Below are 22,934 nucleotides of genomic sequence, written 5' to 3' on the forward strand. Positions count from 1 at the left end.
AGTTCACTGTATACATGGAATACCTGGATGACCTAGGAGCCGGGACTCACTATTGGGAGTTCAGCAAAATAAAATGATTTAAAATAAAATGAAACAAGCATTAATTCATTAAATCAAGATATTTCTTATTTGAATTCATCCAGACAATATTGTTTTCTTTGACTAACTAGTTTTCCCACTGTCTTGGAAAACCTGTATGAGTTAGTAAAAATTTTTAAAAGTTTATAGACCTGGGAAATTCATGTAAATTAATAAAATCTTACAGAAAATTTAAATCAAACACGATTTTTATAATGAATATAATTTTTTCTAGTTATTCCGAGCCTTGGTTTTAAAGGGCCTTCGAATATTGTTGTGGACAATGGGGGACTCAAAGGTTGAGAATCTCTTGCCAAAATCTATAATAATAATGCAAAGTGATAATAATGTGATTTTAATAATGTGATCTATTTTTGATTCATTATTTGATCAGACTTCGGCCTGATGTCAACCGGTTGCTTAGACAAAGGGAGCTTTTTTTAAGATAAACTCTAGATCAAATATTAGGTTTTGGCTTCAGAAAATGTGACCTTCTTAACACTTATGTGATCTTTTGAAAGCATGATGAATGTCAGTATGAGAGAGCACGCAGCAGAAAGAGCAGTGGCCGTTTTCCAGGCTGCACTGCAGAGCCATTAATAATTTAACTACAATAAGATATTGATGCAAGGGTAAAAATCAAAAGGGAGTTTGGCACAAGCTGCAGTCTGTAAATGTGTTGTGTGTTGTAGGATTGTAGAGGACACAGTGACCTATGACCATACAAAATGCAATAAATTGTCCAGTGCAAATGATGATGATGATGATGAGAGTTAACTTAATAAATGTATAAAATTGTAATATAACCCTGACATGATATATGGCACATGCCAAAATATAGACATTTTGTTAGGAGGTTTAATTTGTGTTGGTTTTGAATGCATACAATTTGACTGAATGAATTTAGCATATAGTGGGGTTCTTTCCTTCTTTCTTTCCTTCTTTCTTTCTTTCTTTCTTTCTTTCTTTCTTTCTTTCTTTCTTTCTTTCTTTCTTTCTTTCTTTCTTTCTTTCTTTCTTTCTTTCTTTCTTTCTTTCTTTCTTTCTTTCAATCTGATGAGAAACGTTTCATTTTGAAATCTTTGAAGTTTAATGGCAGACTATCTTGGTAAGTCTGAGCACAGTTTGAGACACTATTGAGGTCATTGAAACTCACTTGTGTCCTTGAAAAAGAGATCCAAGTGAGGTTATGGGTGGTTCCTCAGGGGGGAATTGAGAAGCAGGCCATTTACTGTAAGCATACACCTGTACGTCTTCATTTGATCTCCATTTAATTGCCGTTCGATGTAGAAAAACAATTGATTTATTAAAGAGACCTCCTCAGATCAGTTAACAGTTCGTGTGTGTCTGTGTTGCAGAGCTGGGAGAGATCAGGAACATCACAACCACCAAGCCTTCACTAGAGTTGGAACGGCTGGAGAAATACACCAACTACAGTATCCAGGTCCTGGCCTTCACTCGAGCCGGAGACGGCGTTCGTAGCGAGCAGATCTACACACGCACCAAAGAGGACGGTGAGACTCCCTCCAATTGCACACACTTGCATTCTTTTACAATTTTTTACTAAGTTAAGCATACTTCCCGTTTTCAGTTTAATCTAGAGAAACAATAAAAAAAGGGTGATGTTCTTATTGCCAATCTTCAATCGAAACTTAATTTCAACATCTTCAAGTCCCTTTCGACAACATCTGCCAGGTTTGAAATGATTGTTCAGTCATTGATCCAAACGCAAAGCACATGTTGCAAATGGCAGTTGTTATCCGTGGTGACTATACCCAGCAAGGGGTTTTCTGCACTTAACACTTTTTGTCTCACTTAAGTTGGACATATGCTTTTTACAACATATCCTGGTAAAACGAATACACATCCCACATCAAATTCACTGCACAAATTGCATGCTATTTCAATATATATTACAGTTATCTATTTTGTGCTCTAGCTGTTATTTTGCCAATCAGTGACTGGGAATTGTCAAAGGCAGTAGTTTAGTTTGTCACCACTCTTCCATTCTTGATTGAAAAGTGAAACAGAACTCAGACAGAAGAGATTTCAGCACAAACCTTCATTAGGAGCAACAGCTCTGACTAACATTAAGCTATTTCGAGTCAACTAGTGCGATACCTCTGCCATGATCCCAGCCTGTGTTCCCCTGGTCTTGTGTGGACTTTTATGTTTTGTTGTCCTTTGTAGGTTTTCTCGTTGATTAGTTCTTTGATTGTAAGGGGTTGTTGAGTCCATAACAGAAGACTTCGCCAATATGGATCCAGCAGTCACCCTAGTCCGCATTCACCAAGGAACTCTCTCACTCCTGGACCACAGCCAAGACTTTCTGGACATTGCTAATTTCACTGACCTCCCAGACTTTGCTCTCATTGATTTCTTCTGCAATGGACTCAACAACCCCTTACAATCAAAGAACGAATCAACTAGAAAACAAAGGACAACAAAACATGGCGCAGAACAGGAAATAGTCCACACAAGACCAGGGGAACACGGGATCATGACAACTGCCTTAAGTAAGCCATTTGTAGGTTGACTTCATTGCACAGACATCTCAACCCAAAGGCAAAACCAATCCACATGATAGGGGTGATTGGAAAAACCATGTAGAAACCTCACCTTTACATGCAGTTAGAAGCTGTAGGTCTCTTGCTTTGTAGCATACCAGGTGTCTTTTCAAGTGCTTCTTCTCAGTGAATGATGTTATTTCTCTTGCTAAAACCAGTTCCTGGCCCTCCGGCTGGAGTTAAGGCAGCTGCTTCCACAAGCTCGGTGGTGTTTGTTTCCTGGCTGCCTCCATTCAAGCTCAACGGGATCATCCGGAAATACACCGTCTTCTGCTCCAACCCTTACCCCACGGTGAGCGTAAGCTGTGGCTCTGTGTGACTCTGCGCACCCCAAACAGTATATCCAAATATCATGATTTACCAAACAGTATTTTATTCCCCGAATTCAAATCATGTTCCTGGAGGCACTCCCAAAAGCATACATTAAGTTTCCCTTATCTGACCCATCTATTTTTGGTCTTGGGAGTCTACTAATGAGCTGATTAATTTATTCTGGAGTGTTTGATTAGGTAGAGATCGAAAATGTGTAGTGCTGAGGTGCCTCTAGAAACATTGAAGTAAGAGAACACTCTTACTTTGGATATACTATATCCGCTTGTTAAGTAATTCCAGGTCCAAGCCTCCACTCGTTTCAAAAGAGAATACTACTTGAAAAGCCATTATTGAGCACTATTTATTTATATTACATATTTAAGGTAAGCTTTTATAAACTCACGGTGTATATACCATCTACCGGAAATAGTGACTTGTGATATCAGACTTAACGAGCGGTTTTGCCACCTACGAAAGTATATATAGGTATAGGACACCTGAATGACCTACTTGCAAATTCAGCTTGAATGTTTATTGCTTAATATATACTGTTTCCTTTTTTTTTTAAATAGTAGGCAGTGTATATCTGTTAGCCAAGGCTGGGCAAGTCTGGCCCTCAAGGTCCAATGTCCTGCAGAGTTTAGCTCCAACCCAGTCTGTAGCTTTCTTGTAATCCTGAGACCTTGATTGGCTTTTTTCAGGTGTCAAAATCCTGTTGTGTGAAATGTGTTCTGACTGAAAATTACTTCGGCGATGACCTACAGCCAATGAGAGAGCAAGATACAGGGCAACGGGAAGTTCGGGGAGGAGTTAAAGACTAGAATATCGCTATTTTAATAAAAATATTTAAACTTATATCAAACAGAAACAAAGCACAAACATTTGCTTGACCAGCCGCAACAGTAGCACATTGCAAATTTATTTATTTACCTCCAAGTCTCTTTGCAGAACACACGATCCTTGTTCCCCCTCGTCTCCCCAACCATTTCCTCCTCCGTAATCTTTTTTTTTCTTTTTCTCCTTGTTCACTGCAAATCAGTGACACAGACAATTTGTATCACAAGCTTCTTGCGGGCTACCATTTTTAATAACAATTTCAGTCTCACGCGTGATCTTGCGTTATTTCCTTATCACTTCTCACAGGGGTTTAAGTGTGAAACGTAGTTTACAGACCAGACAGAGTTGTCTGCAATTCTTCCTATTGTAAAGCCGTGCAATGTGAAACCCGCTGTCGCCAGAACCAGGTAATCAAGGTCTTTAGAAGCACTAGAAACTTGCAGGCAGATTTGTTGGAGCAGAACTCAGGAGTGGGATTGGACACCAATGTCCTAAATGTAAAAACAATGAAAGAGTGTATTTTTGTTTGTTGTTATTCTCATGAAAGCTTTTCATCGGGTGCCATTACAGGTGATCAGTGAGTTTGAGGCTGCTCCTGATGTTTACTTCCGTCGTTTGACCAACCTGAACCAGAACTGGCAGTACAGCATCTGGGTTGTGGCGGTCACTGCGGCGGGTCGTGGGAATACCAGCGAGATTATCACCGTAGAGCCCCAAGCTAAAGGTACGGAAGACTGGCACATGGCAATCAATCACCCTCTTCACAACTTTATACAAATGCAGCCATATAGAGTTCTACAGGGATGACGTATTGTTGTAAGTTTGCATCACCCTGATTCCCTCAACAAAAACCCAATAGGATTTTTCCATTGGCTTTTGGATTATTGCAACAACAACAAAAAAGCTCTTTGACCAACAAAAGCTTATGAATCGTACATGTTTTGTTCATCATGATAATCATCAAAAATGAACACAACTTCTGTGAATTTTGAAGCCTAAAAACAATTGCCAGAAGCAAAAAGCTAAACTTAGGCTATAAATGAGCTGCACCACGGTCACGTGACTTTAATGTCACCACCATTAAGCTAACTTGACACGGTTTCCAGTCTGTGTTTTCCCTGAAAGTTTTAGTTAGAATATTTTGCAAGATTGTGATTATAAACTCAATGAGGCTGTGAAAGTGGACTAATGAGTAATGTCTTTTCATGTTCAGTGTAATGATGTTTCATTTCCCCAACAAACTCGATAATCCCATTTAGCCACTTGTTCAAGACAAATAAAAGCTTTAGCAAAGGGTATTACTGATGTATTCTATGTCATAGAATTAAAAGAAACTCTTGAGTCTGTGTTAACCTTATTACCTTATTTCAGGCAATTAGCCAAAAACCCATTAAAAAAAACATTCACTTCAGGACGATGGCACTGGAAGTACTAAAACTCGTATCTGGGTAATACATCATCCCTGCAGAACTCTGTTGTACCAATAGCAGGAGCAAAATGACACGGCATTGTTTGTTTCTCAAGCCCCTGCTCGAATCCTGACGTTCAGTGGCACAGTGACCACCCCTTGGATGAGGGACATTGTCCTTCCATGCAAAGCAGTCGGAGACCCTCCTCCAACCATCAAGTGGCTGAAGGGAAAGTATGTTTGATTTATAAGTTCTTAACATTTAAACATGGAAATTATTCAACTCCAGCCTTTGTTTTAGCCAGACAAAACACTCTTGCACTTGCTTAAGAAGAAGTCATTTAGTTAATCTTGTCAAAATGTGTCTTTTTTATTATAAAGTATTCTAAAGATTTTGGGGGAAATATAACTTTTATTTGTAAATTCATTTTTACAAATCATGCATGAAACACCAGAATGAATTCATTCTTGCTTATTTGCTTTTTATTTGCTATGAAACTGATGTTTTCCTGCAGTAATGGTACACCTGCTCCAGTTTCAATCGATGGTCGTCGCAGCGCTCACAGCAATGGCAGCTTTGTTATTCGTACCATCAAAGCAGAGGATTCTGGGTACTACAGATGTGTTGCCAGCAATAACTGGGGTTCAGATGAGATCATGCTAAATCTTCAGGTCCAAGGTGTGTTTGTGATCAAATAATCAGAATATACTCTGCAGAGACAGCTTTTTTTGTGTATTGAAGTATTTACACAGTTTGTGCATTGCGATTTTAGTGTTTTTTTGTTAGAAAGTAGCAAGTCAATGCAAAAAAAAAAAAAAATGCTACTAACAGATTTAACTAGGAACACCAAACCACATGATTCACACTCAGTATTGTTGTACAATGTGAAAACAAATCTGTAAAAAAAAGGGGAAAAAATTATGTAGCCAATAAATAGTGAGGGTCACAGCGAAATTTTGTGCGCAAAAAGGTAAATTGTCAATAGTGTCGTGATGTATGAGCACAGCTCTTACAGAAGTCACTTTCAAACCAAGCAGCTTTCTGTTGGGCAACGCTTGCATGAAATCTGCATGTGAAAATCCTTTAAATTTCTATTGTACTGAATGATTTTCTCCCACAGACATTTGGCGAACAGTGGTAAATGCGCTTTTAGTGGCTGACAAATGACACTATTTTTTGTGTGTTTACTCTCAAAATATTCCAGTACCTCCGGACCAACCACGCCTCACAGTGACCAAAACCACGACCACCTCCATCACGCTGTTCTGGATTCCTGGAGACAATGGAGGGAGCTCCATCAGAGGTTGGGCTGCACTGATATTTGTATCCCATATTTTCATCCACATTAATGTGTAATATTTTGATGACCTTAAAGGTCAACATTGCATAGTACAGTAGGGGCTTTGTATCAATTTACAGTGCACGTAACAGTGAATAACGTTTGGCATTTGGGGTTTATCTGTCAAAATGAACACAAGTACTGAGCATAAGGTGGTGTGGTGTTTCTCTGTTCAGGCTACATTCTGCAGTACTCTGAGGATAACAGTGAAGAGTGGGGCAGTTTCTCCATCAGCCCCAGTGAGCGGTCTTACCGTCTTGAGAATCTGAAGTGTGGCACTTGGTACAAATTTACTCTAACTGCACAGAATGCAGTTGGTCCTGGACGCATCAGTGAAATCATTGAGGCTAAAACCCACGGGAAAGGTACAAATCTGTGTAATTTACGTCCTAGTTAATTATGGCAAACTCTAGTGGCTAAAGTACGTGACTGAGAACTGAACGTAACCAAACTGAATCGTAACTGAATGCTGATTCAACCAACAGTTTAGAATGTTTTTCATTAGTGTTCACATACATACTATTTAAACAAGTTGGGAGACCATGCTGAAGGTTAATCCTTTTTTATGAATGGCAAATGGCAAAATTTAAGAACACAATAATAATAATAATGTGAAATAATAAGTTTAGTATATTAATATGCTATTCCGAACAAAGCCATGGTTTGCTACTTCCTAATTCCTAATGTATTCATTATCATTCTGGATTGCATTTTAGAAGACAAAAATGTATACACACCCCTGAGCAGGAGATGATTGTATCAATACTTTTGATCTGTGTTCCTGCAATGTGTTTACTTAATCTGCTTTCGGTTTATTAACTAGCATACACGTCAAAACATAGGCATAGGCGTCAAAGCTATCCAAAGCTAATCCCCCTATGCCCATTTATATTGCATTATTTGAAGGGATAGCCATTTGTAGATGTGTCCAAAATTATAGTGGACATTGAGTCGACTCATATGATGCAGTTCCTTTTAAATAGATATTAGATTGTTTCATTAAGGTTTATACACGCTAGTTATCAAATGATTATCAAATCCACAGGCAATAGCAGCATAACGTCTGGCGAAGTCTGTGTCTGATGTTAAAACCGAATAACAACAGACAAGATTCTCTCGTTTGGGATTTTATTTTTCAGTCTCAAAACAGCAAAACACCGCTCGCTCAGCACGAGCACAGGCCCGAATTAAACTTACAATTACATTAAATCACAAACATCCATTCTGTTCAACAAGAACATTTACAAGCCCAAATTTTGCTCAATACGAGCTTTATAATATATATTGATCTCTATGAGCAGAGAGACAAAGTCCAAAGGGACTATTTATTTTGGTTTCAAGGGATTGTTAATCAGTAGAAGTAACTTCAGATGAAACTCCCTGCTAAATGAAAAGGCCATAGATTTAATTATATTTTAATTCCTCGAAGTTTGACAGTTTTCTCTAACTTGAGAATTACAAAATCTCTTTCTTCTCCACATTATCAGAGCCACAGTTCGCCAAAGACCATGAGCTTTTCTCAAGTATCAACTCTACCCGTGTGGAGCTCAACCTCATTGGCTGGAACAACGGTGGCTGTCCGATCGACTCCTTCACACTGGAATATCGGCCCGTGGACACTATGAAATGGACCATGGTAAAGCGGGATTCCCTCACCAAGAGCCACATTCTGTACGACCTACAGGAGGCCACCTGGTACGAGCTCCAGATGAGAGTGGGCAACAGCGCAGGGACAGCAGAGAAGAGGGTGCTTTTCGCAACTTTAAACGTGGATGGCAGTGAGTACTAGATCAGCGACTACTCAATTCAGTGTTCGGAAGCAGTTGCTTAAAGTATTTTCTGCTGGTTTATGCTGTTTAGTGTTGATTTGCTGCTGGTCTAAATGGTAAACCAGCATCGCCATGCTGTCCAAAGGCAAAAATGCTGCTTCCTTGTCTGAACATTAGTTATGCCATTCAAAGGATTAGTTCACTTCAGAATTTAAAACATTGATGAAGTCCACTATTTGGAGAAAAATCCTGGAATGTTTTCCTCAAAAATTTATTTTCGACTGAAGAAAGAAAGACATTAGTATCTTGGAAATTGTAATCCTGAAGTGAACTAATCATTTAAATGGCATAACTAATAAGCTGGTTTACGGACTAAAATGGAAAATGAAAATGGACTAAAAAATGAGTAGATATCAAAACTTGGTTATGACCGGACCTTGACCAGAACTACTCAATCTTCTTTCTCCAGGCACAATTGCTCCATTGCCAAAGACTGTGGACCCCAGCCAGGAGAACAGGCAGGGCAATGAAGGACTAAAGATGATGGTCACAATCATATGCATTCTGGTGGCAATCTCGATGGTCTTCATTGTTCTTCTGGTATTGAGGAGGAGGAGAAGAGAGCAGAGACTCAAGAGATTACGAGGTCTGTGGACACATGCCGTATCTTGCAAACAGAACATCATAGATCCTTGAGGACACTCCAGAAATGTCTTCTTGTCATCAATGTTTTGCAATTCATATCTTCCTCATTTCTCTTAATTCAACAGATGCAAAGAGCCTAGCAGAGATGCTAATGAGGTAAAGAACTATAGCGTCGGCTTATAAACAAGTGCACTTCGTCATAAAGTAGTGCGTGTAATTGTTTTCTGTTGTTTGGATGTGTTTCTCCAGTAAAAATGCACGTACACCAGACACCGTGAACAAACAGCAGCAGACTCTGAGGATGCACATCGATATCCCACGTGCTCAGCTACTCATCGAGGAGAGAGACACTATGGAGACAATCGGTAAGTGACCATTATGTTATGTTAGGGGTTTGCCCTTTTCTAACAAACACCTAACAACCCAAGTATTTAAACATTTTCACATAACTCATCCTGCACCGTTTGTGCAAACGTAAGAGAAACGGGTAAATTTAGCTCAAATGAGTCATGAGTTTTTAAACTCTGATGGTTGACCAACTCCTAAAGGTGGCCGTCTTTAGCTCAGGGCGTAACTATGTTTTCCTATTTTCATATTGATCAACATGTTGTCTTCTCATTCACATGGTTCCTAATTCTTCTACTCTTGCAGTGTATAATTTAGTCATGCTTTCTAAAATGGGAATACAGTGAGTGATTAATGGAGCCATGTGGCTTGTTGAGGAAATAACCAATAACATCATGTTTATAAGAAAATGTTTATTGCGTGATGGTCTTCTCTGCTTTCATTGACCTGTTTTCTTCTTTCTTTCAGATGACCGCTCCACAGTGCTATTGACGGATAATGACTTTGGAGAAACATCTAAACAGAAGTCCTCAACCGTCACCCATACAGTGCATTACCAGTCTCTATCTCAGGCCACTGGACCGCTAGTAGACGTGTCTGACGCTAGACCTGGTACAAGTAAGAATTGAACTTTATGGGCTTGGTTCTGTTGATGTCATAAAGTCTCATTAATGCACCCATTCGTGTAGATGATTTCATAGTCACAATCAGTAATAAGAAATGGCATCAACAAACTGACCAAAAGTAGTCTAGCAGATGTACATAGTATGCAAGATCAGAATTTGTGAATCGCAAATCATAAAATACTATAGCAAAGATTCCTGGACAGAATTCATAGATTCATTTTCAAAGGATTCATACATCGGTGGTGGACACACATCTTTAAGTGCATATACCGTAATGAGCTACTACTACACTGAAAGTATAGATACTTCTTTTATATTTTACTCTTGCAAAAGGACTTACTTTTTAATGTATCCCACCCCAAAATATTTTCAGTACGACAAGGCCGTCTTGATTGTCGAAAGTGATCAACATTGATTAATATTCAAAATGGTAGGCAAGCGCTGTTTTGTTTATGGTTTATGAATGACGAATATAGACTACTGCCACTTGTTGACATAGACAATTATTTCCTCTCACGCAGGCACAGAACATAATGCTGGTTGGCTGTTGCCTTTGCGGTGTGTTCAATCTACACTTTTAGGCCTGACACACGGTACAGTTGTACAGTTTTAACGGGTGTATGTCTCTGTTCCCTCAGACCCCACTGCCCGCCGCACGGCTAAAGCAGGTCCCGCCACACGCAGTCGCTACGCCAGCCAGTGGACCCTGAACCGACCACATCCCCCCGTCTCCTCACACACTCTCACTACCGACTGGAGGCTGCCCACACCCCGCGCCACGGGCTCAGTGGACAAAGAGAGCGACAGCTACAGTGTCAGTCCCTCTCAGGACACAGGTAACAGATATCAGCTTCTGTTTACTCGGATCACTTTTAGATCTCAAAACGTCCTCCCCAGTCCAAAAACAGCATGGTTTTGTCCCAAAATCTGTGATTTTCTGATGTCATACAGATAACTATTATTATCCGTATTTACGCCAACGCCTATTCTGCCACTTGGCCTGCCCAGTCATAGTGAAGTAATAAGGATGAAGTAGGACAGCTGAATACCAGAACATCACATTATTTTTAAAGAGTTAGTTCAACCAAAATGGAAATTTACTCAACCTCACATTGTTCCAAACTTATAAGATTACATTCATCTTTGGAAGACAAATTAAGATATTTGTAATATCCTCTCATCACTTTTGTCCATCCATTGGAATTTTTCAGACTTTCAACATTTTCAGGCTTCAAAAAGTTCATAAAGACTTCGTAAAGTTAATGTGTTCGTTATATAAAGCGGCAGTGTCTCTTCAGAAGACTTGTATTAAACTGCTCGATTCATGTGGATTACTTTTTTTCATGAAAGATTTGGTTGCTTGGGACAGCAAACTCACAACTTTTTATTAAATTGTGTTGCTAATTTCACAGGAAAAGCATTAGCCAATCATGTCATTTCCACAGAATAATAGGAAAAGCTGGCAGAAAGAAGGTGGTTATGACACTTTTTGGGTGCAAGAAACCTTGACTGACATTATCAGTGGAATATATTACCAGACCTCAAGGTAAAAAAAAAGTTATGATAAGATGTGACCCCTTTAACTACTTTGTTTCAGTTGACATTGCTTCGACATCCCGGGCCCTATTTTAACGATCTAAGCGCATGGTCTAAAGCGCACAGCTCAAGTGCGAATCCACTTTTGCTTGTTTAACGACGGGAAAAACGGTCGGCGCTCTCGGCGCATGGTCTAAAAGGGTTGTCCCTATTCTCTTAATGAGTAAAGGGTGTGTTTTGGGCATAACGTGCAATTAACCAATCAGAGTCTCATCTCCCATTCGCTCGTGTGCGAGGTTAAAGACCATCTATGAGACAAGCCGGATTTCACCATATCTTTATGTACACAATATTAATCTTTTACATTGTAATCCTTTTATTTGTAATATTTGGCATGTTTGTGTGCCCTGTGTGTGTAATAAGCAGAGTGTACGCGCGTTGTGGACCCGCCAATGGGCGCATATTACTAATGCGCCCTTTAAATAACAAAAAAATATTGCACCATTGACTTTAGACCAGGTTTCAGTTGGTCAATTGTAGGGCTGTCACTTTTGTGGAAAAATCCTGATAGATTTTTGACACATAAGTGTTCATTGAATCGATTGTAAAATCGATTTTCCATGTCTAAAGACGTTTCCCTTTTCAACACCAAATACAGGCAAATCCACGGACACCTAACAGGCATTAGGACGCGCGTAAAGAGGGCGCTTGAGACGCGCACAAGTCGCAATATTTCTGATGATTTATTGGCGTGAAGTTTCGTGCACAATGATAAACAGGAGTGCAACATTCAGGGATTGAAATGAACACCCTCCGACCCGCCAAACGCGGGTAAAAATGAACTTTGTCGGGAAACGCTGTCAAATCACGAGCCAATCTGGCGTGTTTCTGTGTTTACTCACTTTGCTGGGGAAGTTCGTGTAAGACAAATCTGCGCGGATTTAGCGCAAATACGTAACTCGTGAGTCCTCATGATATATTAAATACAGCGTATTGCACAGAATCTGCGCATTTCTGGCTTACTTGAACACACACACACACACACACACACGTCACTAAGCAACAAATAACGGCGCGCTTGTTCACTTGCATTGAAGTAATAGCGAATTTGGTTAACAGAAAAGACATTGTTATTTTCCAGCATCCTGCATGTTCTGATACTGTATTGATCTGTCCACCTAAAACACATTTTTGGTAAAAAGGCCGTTAAAATCGATTCCCTATTTTCGTTTTCGAAACTTGTGTTGGTTGGTCCGATCGATTGTGCAATCGATTTTCGAACGTAAAGTGACAGCCCTAGTCAATTGCGCAGCCTATTTCAGTTTCCTCAAAACACACCTCGTTTTCAGAGCAGCAGCCCATGGGTGAACAAATGGGCGCAAATGCATTTGCTATTTAAACATCGTGGCGCAGGACATTAAAATGATAACTGCGTCGGGCTGAAACTAGCAAAAAACACTTGTGCCGTGCCTGGCGCTGCATTTCGCGGGGTGTATGATAGCCCCCCCCCCCCCCCCCCCCCCCCCATGTTACCCATGTGGTAAAAAGCTTTGTGATATATAACGACATGTGTATTCTCTCTCTCAGACCGAGCTCGCAGCAGTATGGTGTCTACAGAAAGCGCCTCCTCCACGTACGAGGAACTAGCCCGTGCCTACGAACACGCCAAGATGGAGGAACAGCTGCGACACGCTAAGTTCACGATCACAGAATGCTTCATCTCAGACACATCCTCCGAACAGATGACGGCCGGCACCAATGACTACACAGACAGCCTGACGTCCAGCACGCCGTCAGAGTCAGGCATCTGCAGATTCACAGCCTCCCCGCCTAAACCACAGGACGCCAGCCGGGTCATGAATATGGCCGTGCCCAAAGCACACAGACCCGGTAAGGCTGCAAACATGATGAAGCGTCAACTGCCTAACCTCGATTTGTGCTTTCAGAAAACCAATTTGCTGTATTCTCGCTTGATTTTAAAACTGGGAACGTCATCTCCACTGTTTTTAGGGTGGAGTTTAATTATCATTGAGTCTCTACTTTTATTAAATATCCCATATTCCAAGCAAAACACTGTTTTAGTCCTTTTACTTTCATAACTGGACATATTTCTGAGTAGAACAGGATATTCATCATGAAAAAAAAGTAAGGAGGGACTCAAAAAAATATCCATCAGGATTTGATTGGATTGTAAAAAGTGAGTGTTACATACCAGAATGGAGCAAGGTAGTTGAAGAAGAGGGTTACTGAAATGCTAATGACACTGATCAAAAGTGAGAGTAAAGACATTTAGGGCCAGGTTTAATAACAGCTTGCACCAGCGCAAGTTCTTTTTTGCCGTCAAAAACTACTGTCAGGATTTACTATAGACACGCAGTGAAAAATGTAAAGCCGTGGACACATTTATTTTTCCGGCTGACCTTATTGCATATGCATTTGTTGGAGTTACCCTTTCAGGCGCAAAATTTATGGAAGGAGATTATTTAAATAAATCATGCAAGGTGATTTACTAAGGTTTGCGCTAGTCAATTTAATGGTATTTGTGCCATTATTTGACGCCACAAAAAAGCATGTCTAAAAACAGACGCTAATTTGTGCTGCTCTTGGTATATTGCTTTAGTCATTATGGGAATGATCCGGCTGCATCTGTGTTTTTTCATTTGCGTCAGTAGATCACACGAAATGTAATAATATTACACAATATTACTGTTTTCACTTTATTTTTGATCAAATAAATGCAGGCTTTGGTGAGCATAAGAGACTTCTTTTTTTTTTTAAATGAGTATCTATTTACACCAGGTGCAACTAGCCTGCCTTGTGGGCAGAGGCTATTTACACTAACTCTGGCCACCATCGTTTGATTTAGCCAGATGAAATTATTAAATAAATCCTGCTGATAACAGGAGAGTAAGACGGGTGGCATTTACTTCTGACACCACTGACCCGAGTTTGAATCTGCCCTTTTTCCCATCACGTATCCGCTCAGGGAGGCATTTATTTTAAATAAAAATTCAGAAAATATTCGGGAATAAGTGGAAATAAAGTGCCTAACAGGTATTTGATAGTGGGAATAAAGTGTTTAGTGGGTAGGGTTAGGGGAGGGCTTTAGGGACAGCATCCATTTATGATTTTAATAAATATAATCATTTACACTGAATATGTTATTATTGTATACTATTTTATAATATACTATAGTGCAAATAGTATCTGGCACTATTTGCATACATAAATAGTGATAGATCCTATTTACACAGTGTACATAGCATTTAACACTATTTGCACTTAGTGTAAAGAAAATACTTTTAGTTGCTATTTACACTGTGCAAATAGAAATATAGAAATTATTCCTTATATTATTCTTATTATAACTTTCGAGCAGTAATATATGTGTGCGAGTGTGTTTTTCCACGTGTTCCTCAGTTTACCTGTTCACCAGTCAGCTGTCACTCTTGCAGTGTGCTATCAATTCCTGTGTTGATGGGTACAGGCTTGAAGGCTTTTGTCCAAACACACTGCCATGTTCTTTTCGCATCGATGGGCTTAACGTGGCCTGCGTCTGGGCCACCCAGGGCTGATTTCAGGCCCCAGACGGTTCTTGGGTTACTGATTGGCGTTTAGTGTTACCGTCTCATTGTGAATGTATCTGCACTAATCCCCCAGACAGGAAGACTTTGGTTAGTGAGAGCACCTGGCATTGTTCCTTAAGGCCAAGTAGGGGCGATCTGCATCCTGTGCTGTAGAGGTATCGTCTGTCTTTACAAAACAGCAGTTTACTATCACAATGGAGACATTGGATGTGATATAAACTTTAATCACTGGCCTTATTGGAACAAGTTGTATATAATACTGCACTCCGTCATTTTGTGTGAGATGTGTCTGATCCGTACAGGATTCACAGTTTATAAATTCTACTAGTTGTTTAGACAACTGGATGAGGAGGAGATCAATAAAGTACTTTCTTGTCCCATCCTATCCTATCAGTCACCTCTGATAACAGATCACTCTAAATTGTAATGTAGACATGCATTTTTATGTAAAGCTGCTTTGAAACAATATGTATTGTGAAAAAGTGCTATACAAATCAATGTGAATTGAAACATTTTATTAAATTGAATTGAATTGAATTGAATCCTATCCCATCCTATCCTATCCCATCCTATCCTATCCTATCCTATCCTATCCTATCCTATCCTATCCTATCCTATCCTATCCTATCCTATCCTATCCTATCCTATCCTATCCTACCCTAAACCTATTTTATCCAATACAAAGACTATTTTATCCAATACAAAATCTATCCTGTCTTGTCCTGTACTTTCCTGATTTATGGTGTCAACAGACCTTGAATCCGGAATTATATTTCAAATTTAGAACATTAATTTAAAACTAGTTCCTCCATCCATTTTTGTTCTCATTTATCACACTGTGGAAAGCAAACCTTATCGTATTCTATACCAAACCTGTCATGTCCTGTTCTAACCTGTCCTTTCCTAAACCTAACCTATCATACTCGACTCTACTCTACTCTACTCTACTCTACTCTGCTCTGCTCTGCTCTACTCTACTCTACTCTACTCTACTCTACTCTACTCTACTCTACTCTACTCTACTCTGCTCTACTTTACTCTGCTCTACTCTACTCTACTCTACTCTACTCTACTCTGCTCTACTCGACTCTACTCTGCTCTACTCTACTCTGCTCTGCTCTACTCTACTCTACTCTGCTCTACTCTACTCTACTCTGCTCTACACTACACTACTCTGCTCTACTCTGCTCTACTCTACTCTACTCTACTCTGCTCTACTCTACTCTGCTCTACACTACACTACTCTGCTCTACTCTGCTCTACTCTACTCTACTCTGCTCTGCTCTGCTCTGCTCTACTCTACTCTGCTCTGCTCTACACTACTCTGCTCTACTCTGCTCTACTCTACTCTGCTCTGCTCTACTCTACTCTACTCTGCTCTACTCTACTCTGCTCTACTCTACTCTGCTCTACACTACTCTGCTCTACTCGACTCTACTCTGCTCTGCTCTACACTACTCTGCTCTACTGTACTCTGCTCTACTCTGCTCTGCTCTACTCTACTCTGCTCTGCTCTACTCTACTCTGCTCTACTCTGCTCTACTCTACTCTACTCTGCTCTACTTTACTCTGCTCTACTCTACTCTGCTCTACTCTACTCTGCTCTACTCGACTCTACTCTACTCTACTCTGCTCTACTCTGCTCTACTCTACTCTACTCTGCTCTACTCTACTCTGCTCTACTCTTCTCTTCTCTACTCTACTCTGCTCTACTCTACTCTGCTCTGCTCTGCTCTACTCTACTCTGCTCTACTCTGCTCTGCTCTACTCTACTCTACTCTGCTCTACTCTGCTCTACTCTGCTCTGCTCTACACTACTCTGCTGTACTCTACTCTTATCATACTCAACTCTACTCTGCTCTACTCTACTCTTATCATACTCGACTCGACATGACACGACTCAACCCTATCCTATACTAAACCTAACCTATCATACTCGACTCTACTCTGCTCTGCTCTGCTCTACACTACTCTGCTGTACTCTACTCTTATCATACTCAACTCTACTCTGCTCTACTCTACTCTTATCATACTTGACTCGACATGACACGACTCAACCCTATCCTATACTAAACCTAACCTATCATACTCGACTCTGCTCTGCTCTGCTCTACTCTACTCTACTCTACTCTACTCTACTCTACTCTACTCTACTCTACTCTACTCTACTCTACTCTTCTCTACTCTACTCTACTCTACTCTGCTCTACTCTGCTCGACTCTACTCTACTCTACTCTGCTCGGCTCTACTCTACTCTGCTCTGCTCTACTCTACTCTACTCTGCTCTACTCTGCTCTGCTCTACTCTGCTCGACTCTACTCTACTCTACTCTACTCTGCTCGGCTCTACTCTACTCTACTCTGCTCTACTCTACTCTACTCTGCTCTGCTCTACACTACTCTGCTCTACTCTACTCTTATCATACTCGACACTACTCTGCTCTACTCTACTCTTATCATACACAACTCTACTCTGCTCTACTCTTCTCTACTCTTCTCATACTCGACTCGACATGACACGACTCTACCCTATCCTATCCTAAACCTAACCTATCATACTCGACTCTACTCTACTCTGCTCTGCTCTGCTCTACTCTACTCTACTCTTATCATACTCGACACTACTCTGCTCTACTCTACTCTTATCATACACAACTCTACTCTGCTCTACTCTTCTCTACTCTTATCATACTCGACTCGACTCGACATGACACGACTCTACCCTATCCTATCCTAAACCTAACCTATCATACTCGACTCTACTCTACTCTGCTCTGCTCTGCTCTACTCTACTCTTATCATACTCGACACTACTCTGCTCTACTCTACTCTTATCATACTCAACTCTACTCTGCTCTACTCTACTCTACTCTTATCATACTCGACTCGACTCGACATGACACGACTCTACCCTATCCTATCCTAAACCTAACCTATCATACTCGACTCTACTCTGCTCTACTCTACTCTACTTTACTCTACTCGAGTCGAGTTGACACAACAAGACACGACACAACATGACTCTACCCTATCCTGTCCTAAACCTAACCTATCATACTCGACTCTACTCAACTCTACTCTGCTCTACTCTACTCTACTCGACTCTGCTCGACTCTACTCTACTCAACTCGACTCTACTCTACTCGACTCTGCTCTACTCGACTCTACTCTACTCTACTCTGCTCTGCTCTACTCTACTCTACTCTACTCTACTTGAGTCGACACAACTCTACCCTATCCTAAACCTAACCTATCATACTTGACTCTACTCTGCTCTGCTCTACTCTACTCTCTCTTATCATACTCGACTCTACTCTGCTCTACTCTACTCTACTCTTATCATACTCGACTCTACTCGACTTGACTTGACTCGACACAACACGACTCTACCCCATCCTATCCTAAACCTAACCTATCATACTCGACTCTACTCTGCTGTACTCTACTCTACTTTACTCTACTCGAGTCAAGTTGACTCAACAAGACACGACACAACATGACTACCCTATCCTGTCCTATCCTAAACCTAACCTATCATACTCGACTCTACTCTACTCGACTCTGCTCTGCTCTGCTCTGCTCTACTCTGCTCTACTCTACTCTACTCTACTCTACTCTACTCTACTCTACTCTACTCTACTCTACTCTACTCTACTCTACTCTACTCGAGTTGACTCAACAAGACACGACACAACATGACTACCCTATCCTGTCCTATCCTAAACCTAACTTATCATACTCGACTCTACTCGACTCTGCTCTGCTCTACTCTGCTCTACTCTACTCTACTCTACTCTACTCGACACAACACAACTCTACCCTATCCTATCCTAAACCTAACCTATCATACTCGACTCTGCTCTACTCTACTCGACTCTACTCGACTCTACTCGACTCTACTCGAATCTACTCGACTCCACTCTACTCGACTCGACTCGACTCTACTCGAATCTACTCGACTCGACTCGACTCGGCTCTGCTCTACTCTACTCGACTCGACTCTACTTTACTCGAGTCGACACAACTCTACCCTATCCTAAGCCTAACCTATCATACTTGACTCTACTCTGCTCTGCTCGACACGACACGACTCTACCCTATCCTATCCTAAACCTAACCTATCATCATACTTGACTCTACTCTGCTCTGCTCGACACGACACGACTCTACCCTATCCTAAACCTAACCTATCATCATACTTGACTCTACTCTGCTCTGCTCGACACGACACGACTCTACCCTATCCTAAACCTAACCTATCATCATACTTGACTCTACTCTGCTCAGCTCAACACGACATGACACGACACGACTCTATCCTATTCTATCCTATCCTATCCTAAACTTAACCTATCATACTCGACTCTACTCTATCCTATACCCTAAACCTAACCTATCCTAGTTTACGCGATCCTACCCTAAAGCAAATCTATCCTGTCCTGTCCTGTCCTGTTCTGTCCTAACCTTTCCTACTCTAAACATAACCTATTTTACCATAACATATCTACCTAAAACAAACCTTCCCTATCCTATTGTAAATCTACCCTATCCTGTCCTGTCTTGTCCAACCCTAAACTTAACCAATAGGTGCACTATAAATAATGTTCAATGACATTTTGTACACTCGTAAACAGAAAACAACATTGACTAAAGGGTAAACCTCACCTATCCTGTTATGCCCTGTCCTATGCTGTTGATATAGCTTGAAACTGGCAGATTGATTTGAACCCAGAACATTCCTTTAAAGACTATTCTCTCCATCCATCCCCCCCTTATTTATCACATTGTGCAAAGCAAATCTGATCTTTGAGCTGTGCTCACACTTACATGACCCTGTCTGTCTCGTAGGAGGTGAGCTGGTCCATCTTCCCCCTTACCTACGTATGGACTTCCTTTTGAACCGGGGAGCGGCCCCTTCAGGTCGGGAGGCCACAGGACAGACTTGTATGGACCCACAGAAGAGCCGATTGGCGAAGCGGCCAGCATTGCTGGCCCCCACACCCTCCGAGACCCCCTCGTCAGCCCTCTCTTCCTCCGGGCCCCCCAGCAGAGAGGCGGTACAGCAGTGGCAGCCGGGAACTGCCTCTACACTGCCACAGCGCGAGCCGGGCGACCTGGCCCAGGCTGCCAAACTCAGCAGCTCCCAGGAGTCGCTGTTAGACTCCAGAGGACACCTGAAACAAAGCAACAACCCCTACGCAAAGTCCTACACACTTGTATAACACAGGACTACAGCTACGGACCACGTTGCACTGTCACGCACACACACAAAACGTGAGGACCCGCTGCAAAGACGAGCGCTTTTCTGATTCAGAGATGAGTCCTGTACATACATTCTGAATTCCTAAAGAAGTGGATAGTTTTCTTTGCATCTGACTTTCTTTCTGTCTTTCTCATCTCTCTCTCTCCTCTCTCTCTGCTGTTTTTTTTTACACTTTATTTTTCTCTCCTTCTTCTCTTGCCCTCTTTTCTGATTAAGTTGGATTTTTTACGTAATCATTCATTTATTTTAAATACCACCGTTATGAAGATTGCCAAAATTATTTATTTAAATTGACAGAGGAACTACTTTTGAATTTATATCAAGGATAATTCTATAGTCATTATTATTATTATATAAAAATAGAGAAAAATTATCAAAAAATGGTTTAAAAAGGCGGGGTGTGGTCAGCTCTGCGGGAAGACGTTGCTTTCTTTATCCATGACTCTACTGTTTTGATGAAACGACGAGGTGTGATCGGCAAATTTCGTAGCTGTTTATCGCGCCTGTGTATCTGACGATCGCAGAAGACATGGAGGAAGGACAACGAGTCCAACTTGGAGGTTGGACACACGTCCACAGTTTCCAGTCGTCTCAGAATGTTGTGCTTTCTAAGGACTGCATGGGGACCTGAAAATAAAAAAAAAATAATCCAAGAGATTTTTTTGTCACACTAAGGGAATATATAATGTTGTAATATATGTTATGACATTATATGTTATAAGATATGTTATAACATACATATAAATATATATATAAATATATACATACACATGAAGAAATCACTTTTATTTGTGGATAATACAGGGAGAGAAAAAAAAGATTTGGTAAATAAAGTCCTTAGTCATGTTTGCACACATCTGGTTTGATTAGAAAAGTGAAACTGTTGGGTTCTCTTGTCTTTTTTTCCTCTTTTGGAGCTTTTTGTGACTGCGTAACGGTAGTTTCATCTGATGAGCTGCAGAGCATGTGTGACACAAAGAGAGAACCGTGGAAGAAACCTAAACGTCTATATGCAGTTTTCTCCAGCAGCTCCTTGAATGAATGGTATCTGATTCACCTGTTTGTAGATGGTGTGGCCTGTTTTGTGTAAGACACGCAACAAAGAGAAGATATTTTAATTGAGCAATATGACACTGGATTTACTAATAATTTCGTAATTCTTGGACATCTTGGAGTACTAACAGATATGAATGTATTCAGTAATGCATAATGAAAAATAAACCCGAAGATGAGTGACAATAAAGAGACAAACTAATGACACAGTCTCTAAACTATAATTGAAAAACCTGTCTAATGGTGAGAATAGTAAAAAAAAAACGGGACTCTGATATCTAATGCTCTATTTCATGATTCGTTTTTGCCATTCATGTCTTCAGTTGTCAGCCTGCCTTTCGAATGTCAGTGTAGACATCAGTTTAAATTACGCTTGCCTTAAACACAAAGACCAAAATAGTAAATCATATGACACTTGATGTAAAAATGACTGAAATGAGAATCAAAATTACATATATGTACATGTATATTCAGAATTAGCTTAAGTCAGGAAAATTCACAAATATTCACAAAAACCAGGTCAAAATGTTGTGCCCAGGTTACAGACTCCCATCCATGGCCATAACCAACAGATGGCACTGTGTCTTTTGAGATGTTTATGAAAGAAGCTCTGGCTGCTGCCTGTAGGGGGCGCTCTTCTGTTTGTGTGGATTTCTCTGCAGTCAGCTGAAAACCAGCACATGCAGCCAACCAACATATACATTTACTCACATTAAAGCAAATCGGATTTTTTTTTCTTCTTTTTTTAATTCCAAAAACATGTGACATTTGTTTGTTTTTTATGAACACCTTCCAATAAATAAAGTCAAATGCCTCCTGAAAAAAAGCAATAGATCATGGTTGCTCAGACAAACAACATGAGTCAAACTTACAACTAAAATTTACAAACATTTTTAATAATACATAGTATCTGCCGTATAACTCAAGGCATCAGCGCTCAAGGTTTTTACTAGTTCCTTTTTATCTGGAAGCTTCCAACTCAACTCCAAGAACTACAATGAATTTACTAAAAAAGTTCTTTCTTTCAGTTAAGGTTGACAAAAATGATCACATACAAAAATAGTGCATACTAATAGTGTGGTAATGTAGTGACTTGAGAAATCTATCATTCAAAATGACCATGTTTTGGATATTAATTAAATGCAGTAACATTTTGAATTCCCAGAGTTGTAGAACCCTCTAAGAAAATAAAAAAAATAATTTAATATAATTTCAACTTCTGTGGCGGAGTTTCCATATTATGGTTAAAAGAAACTAAAGCATGAGTATCTAGAGTATCTGATATATAAATAAATATAAACTATAACCAAAGGCTGTGTTATCTTGAACTCATAGCTGATGAAATATGGATGAAGACATTCACGATGAAGGCTGATGTTGTTATTACCTGATTTTTAAATGTTTTCATGGATATCTGACAATGATGACAATAGGGGACATAAAATACTTATAAAAGAGGTATTTAAAAAAAAATGAACATAGTGGAAATCTCTCTAAAAAAACACTATCATAAAAAGTTTGGAATTACTATGAAATGTTTATGTTTTTGTAAGATATTGATACCTTTAT

The 22,934-nt window shown here is 40.2% G+C and overlaps 1 protein-coding gene across 2 annotated transcripts in view; it reads left to right on the top strand.

Moving 5' to 3' along the window:
* dscamb (Down syndrome cell adhesion molecule b) overlaps positions 1-21,078 on the top strand; it is a 173,110-nt gene extending 152,032 nt beyond the window's left edge. Inside the window, exons 19-33 of one of the 2 annotated variants that reach the window (XM_056241621.1) lie at positions 1,437-1,592; positions 2,804-2,937; positions 4,365-4,518; positions 5,319-5,436; positions 5,718-5,881; positions 6,408-6,506; positions 6,719-6,907; positions 8,030-8,320; positions 8,781-8,957; positions 9,082-9,112; positions 9,206-9,321; positions 9,770-9,919; positions 10,566-10,763; positions 13,051-13,353; positions 19,898-21,078. In XM_056241621.1, the coding sequence (XP_056097596.1) occupies positions 1,437-1,592; positions 2,804-2,937; positions 4,365-4,518; positions 5,319-5,436; positions 5,718-5,881; positions 6,408-6,506; positions 6,719-6,907; positions 8,030-8,320; positions 8,781-8,957; positions 9,082-9,112; positions 9,206-9,321; positions 9,770-9,919; positions 10,566-10,763; positions 13,051-13,353; positions 19,898-20,271 (2,654 nt within the window). In that variant the 3' untranslated portion in view covers positions 20,272-21,078. The remainder of the gene's footprint in view (positions 1-1,436; positions 1,593-2,803; positions 2,938-4,364; positions 4,519-5,318; positions 5,437-5,717; positions 5,882-6,407; positions 6,507-6,718; positions 6,908-8,029; positions 8,321-8,780; positions 8,958-9,081; positions 9,113-9,205; positions 9,322-9,769; positions 9,920-10,565; positions 10,764-13,050; positions 13,354-19,897) is intronic. The other variant, XM_056241622.1, reaches the window with a different exon arrangement.
* Positions 21,079-22,934: the final 1,856 nt, after the last annotated feature.

The sequence above is a fragment of the Rhinichthys klamathensis genome, unplaced genomic scaffold (genome assembly GCF_029890125.1).
Source record: "Rhinichthys klamathensis goyatoka isolate OS25496 unplaced genomic scaffold, OSU_Roscu_1.1 h1tg000657l_1, whole genome shotgun sequence".
Lineage (NCBI taxonomy): Eukaryota > Metazoa > Chordata > Actinopteri > Cypriniformes > Leuciscidae > Rhinichthys > Rhinichthys klamathensis.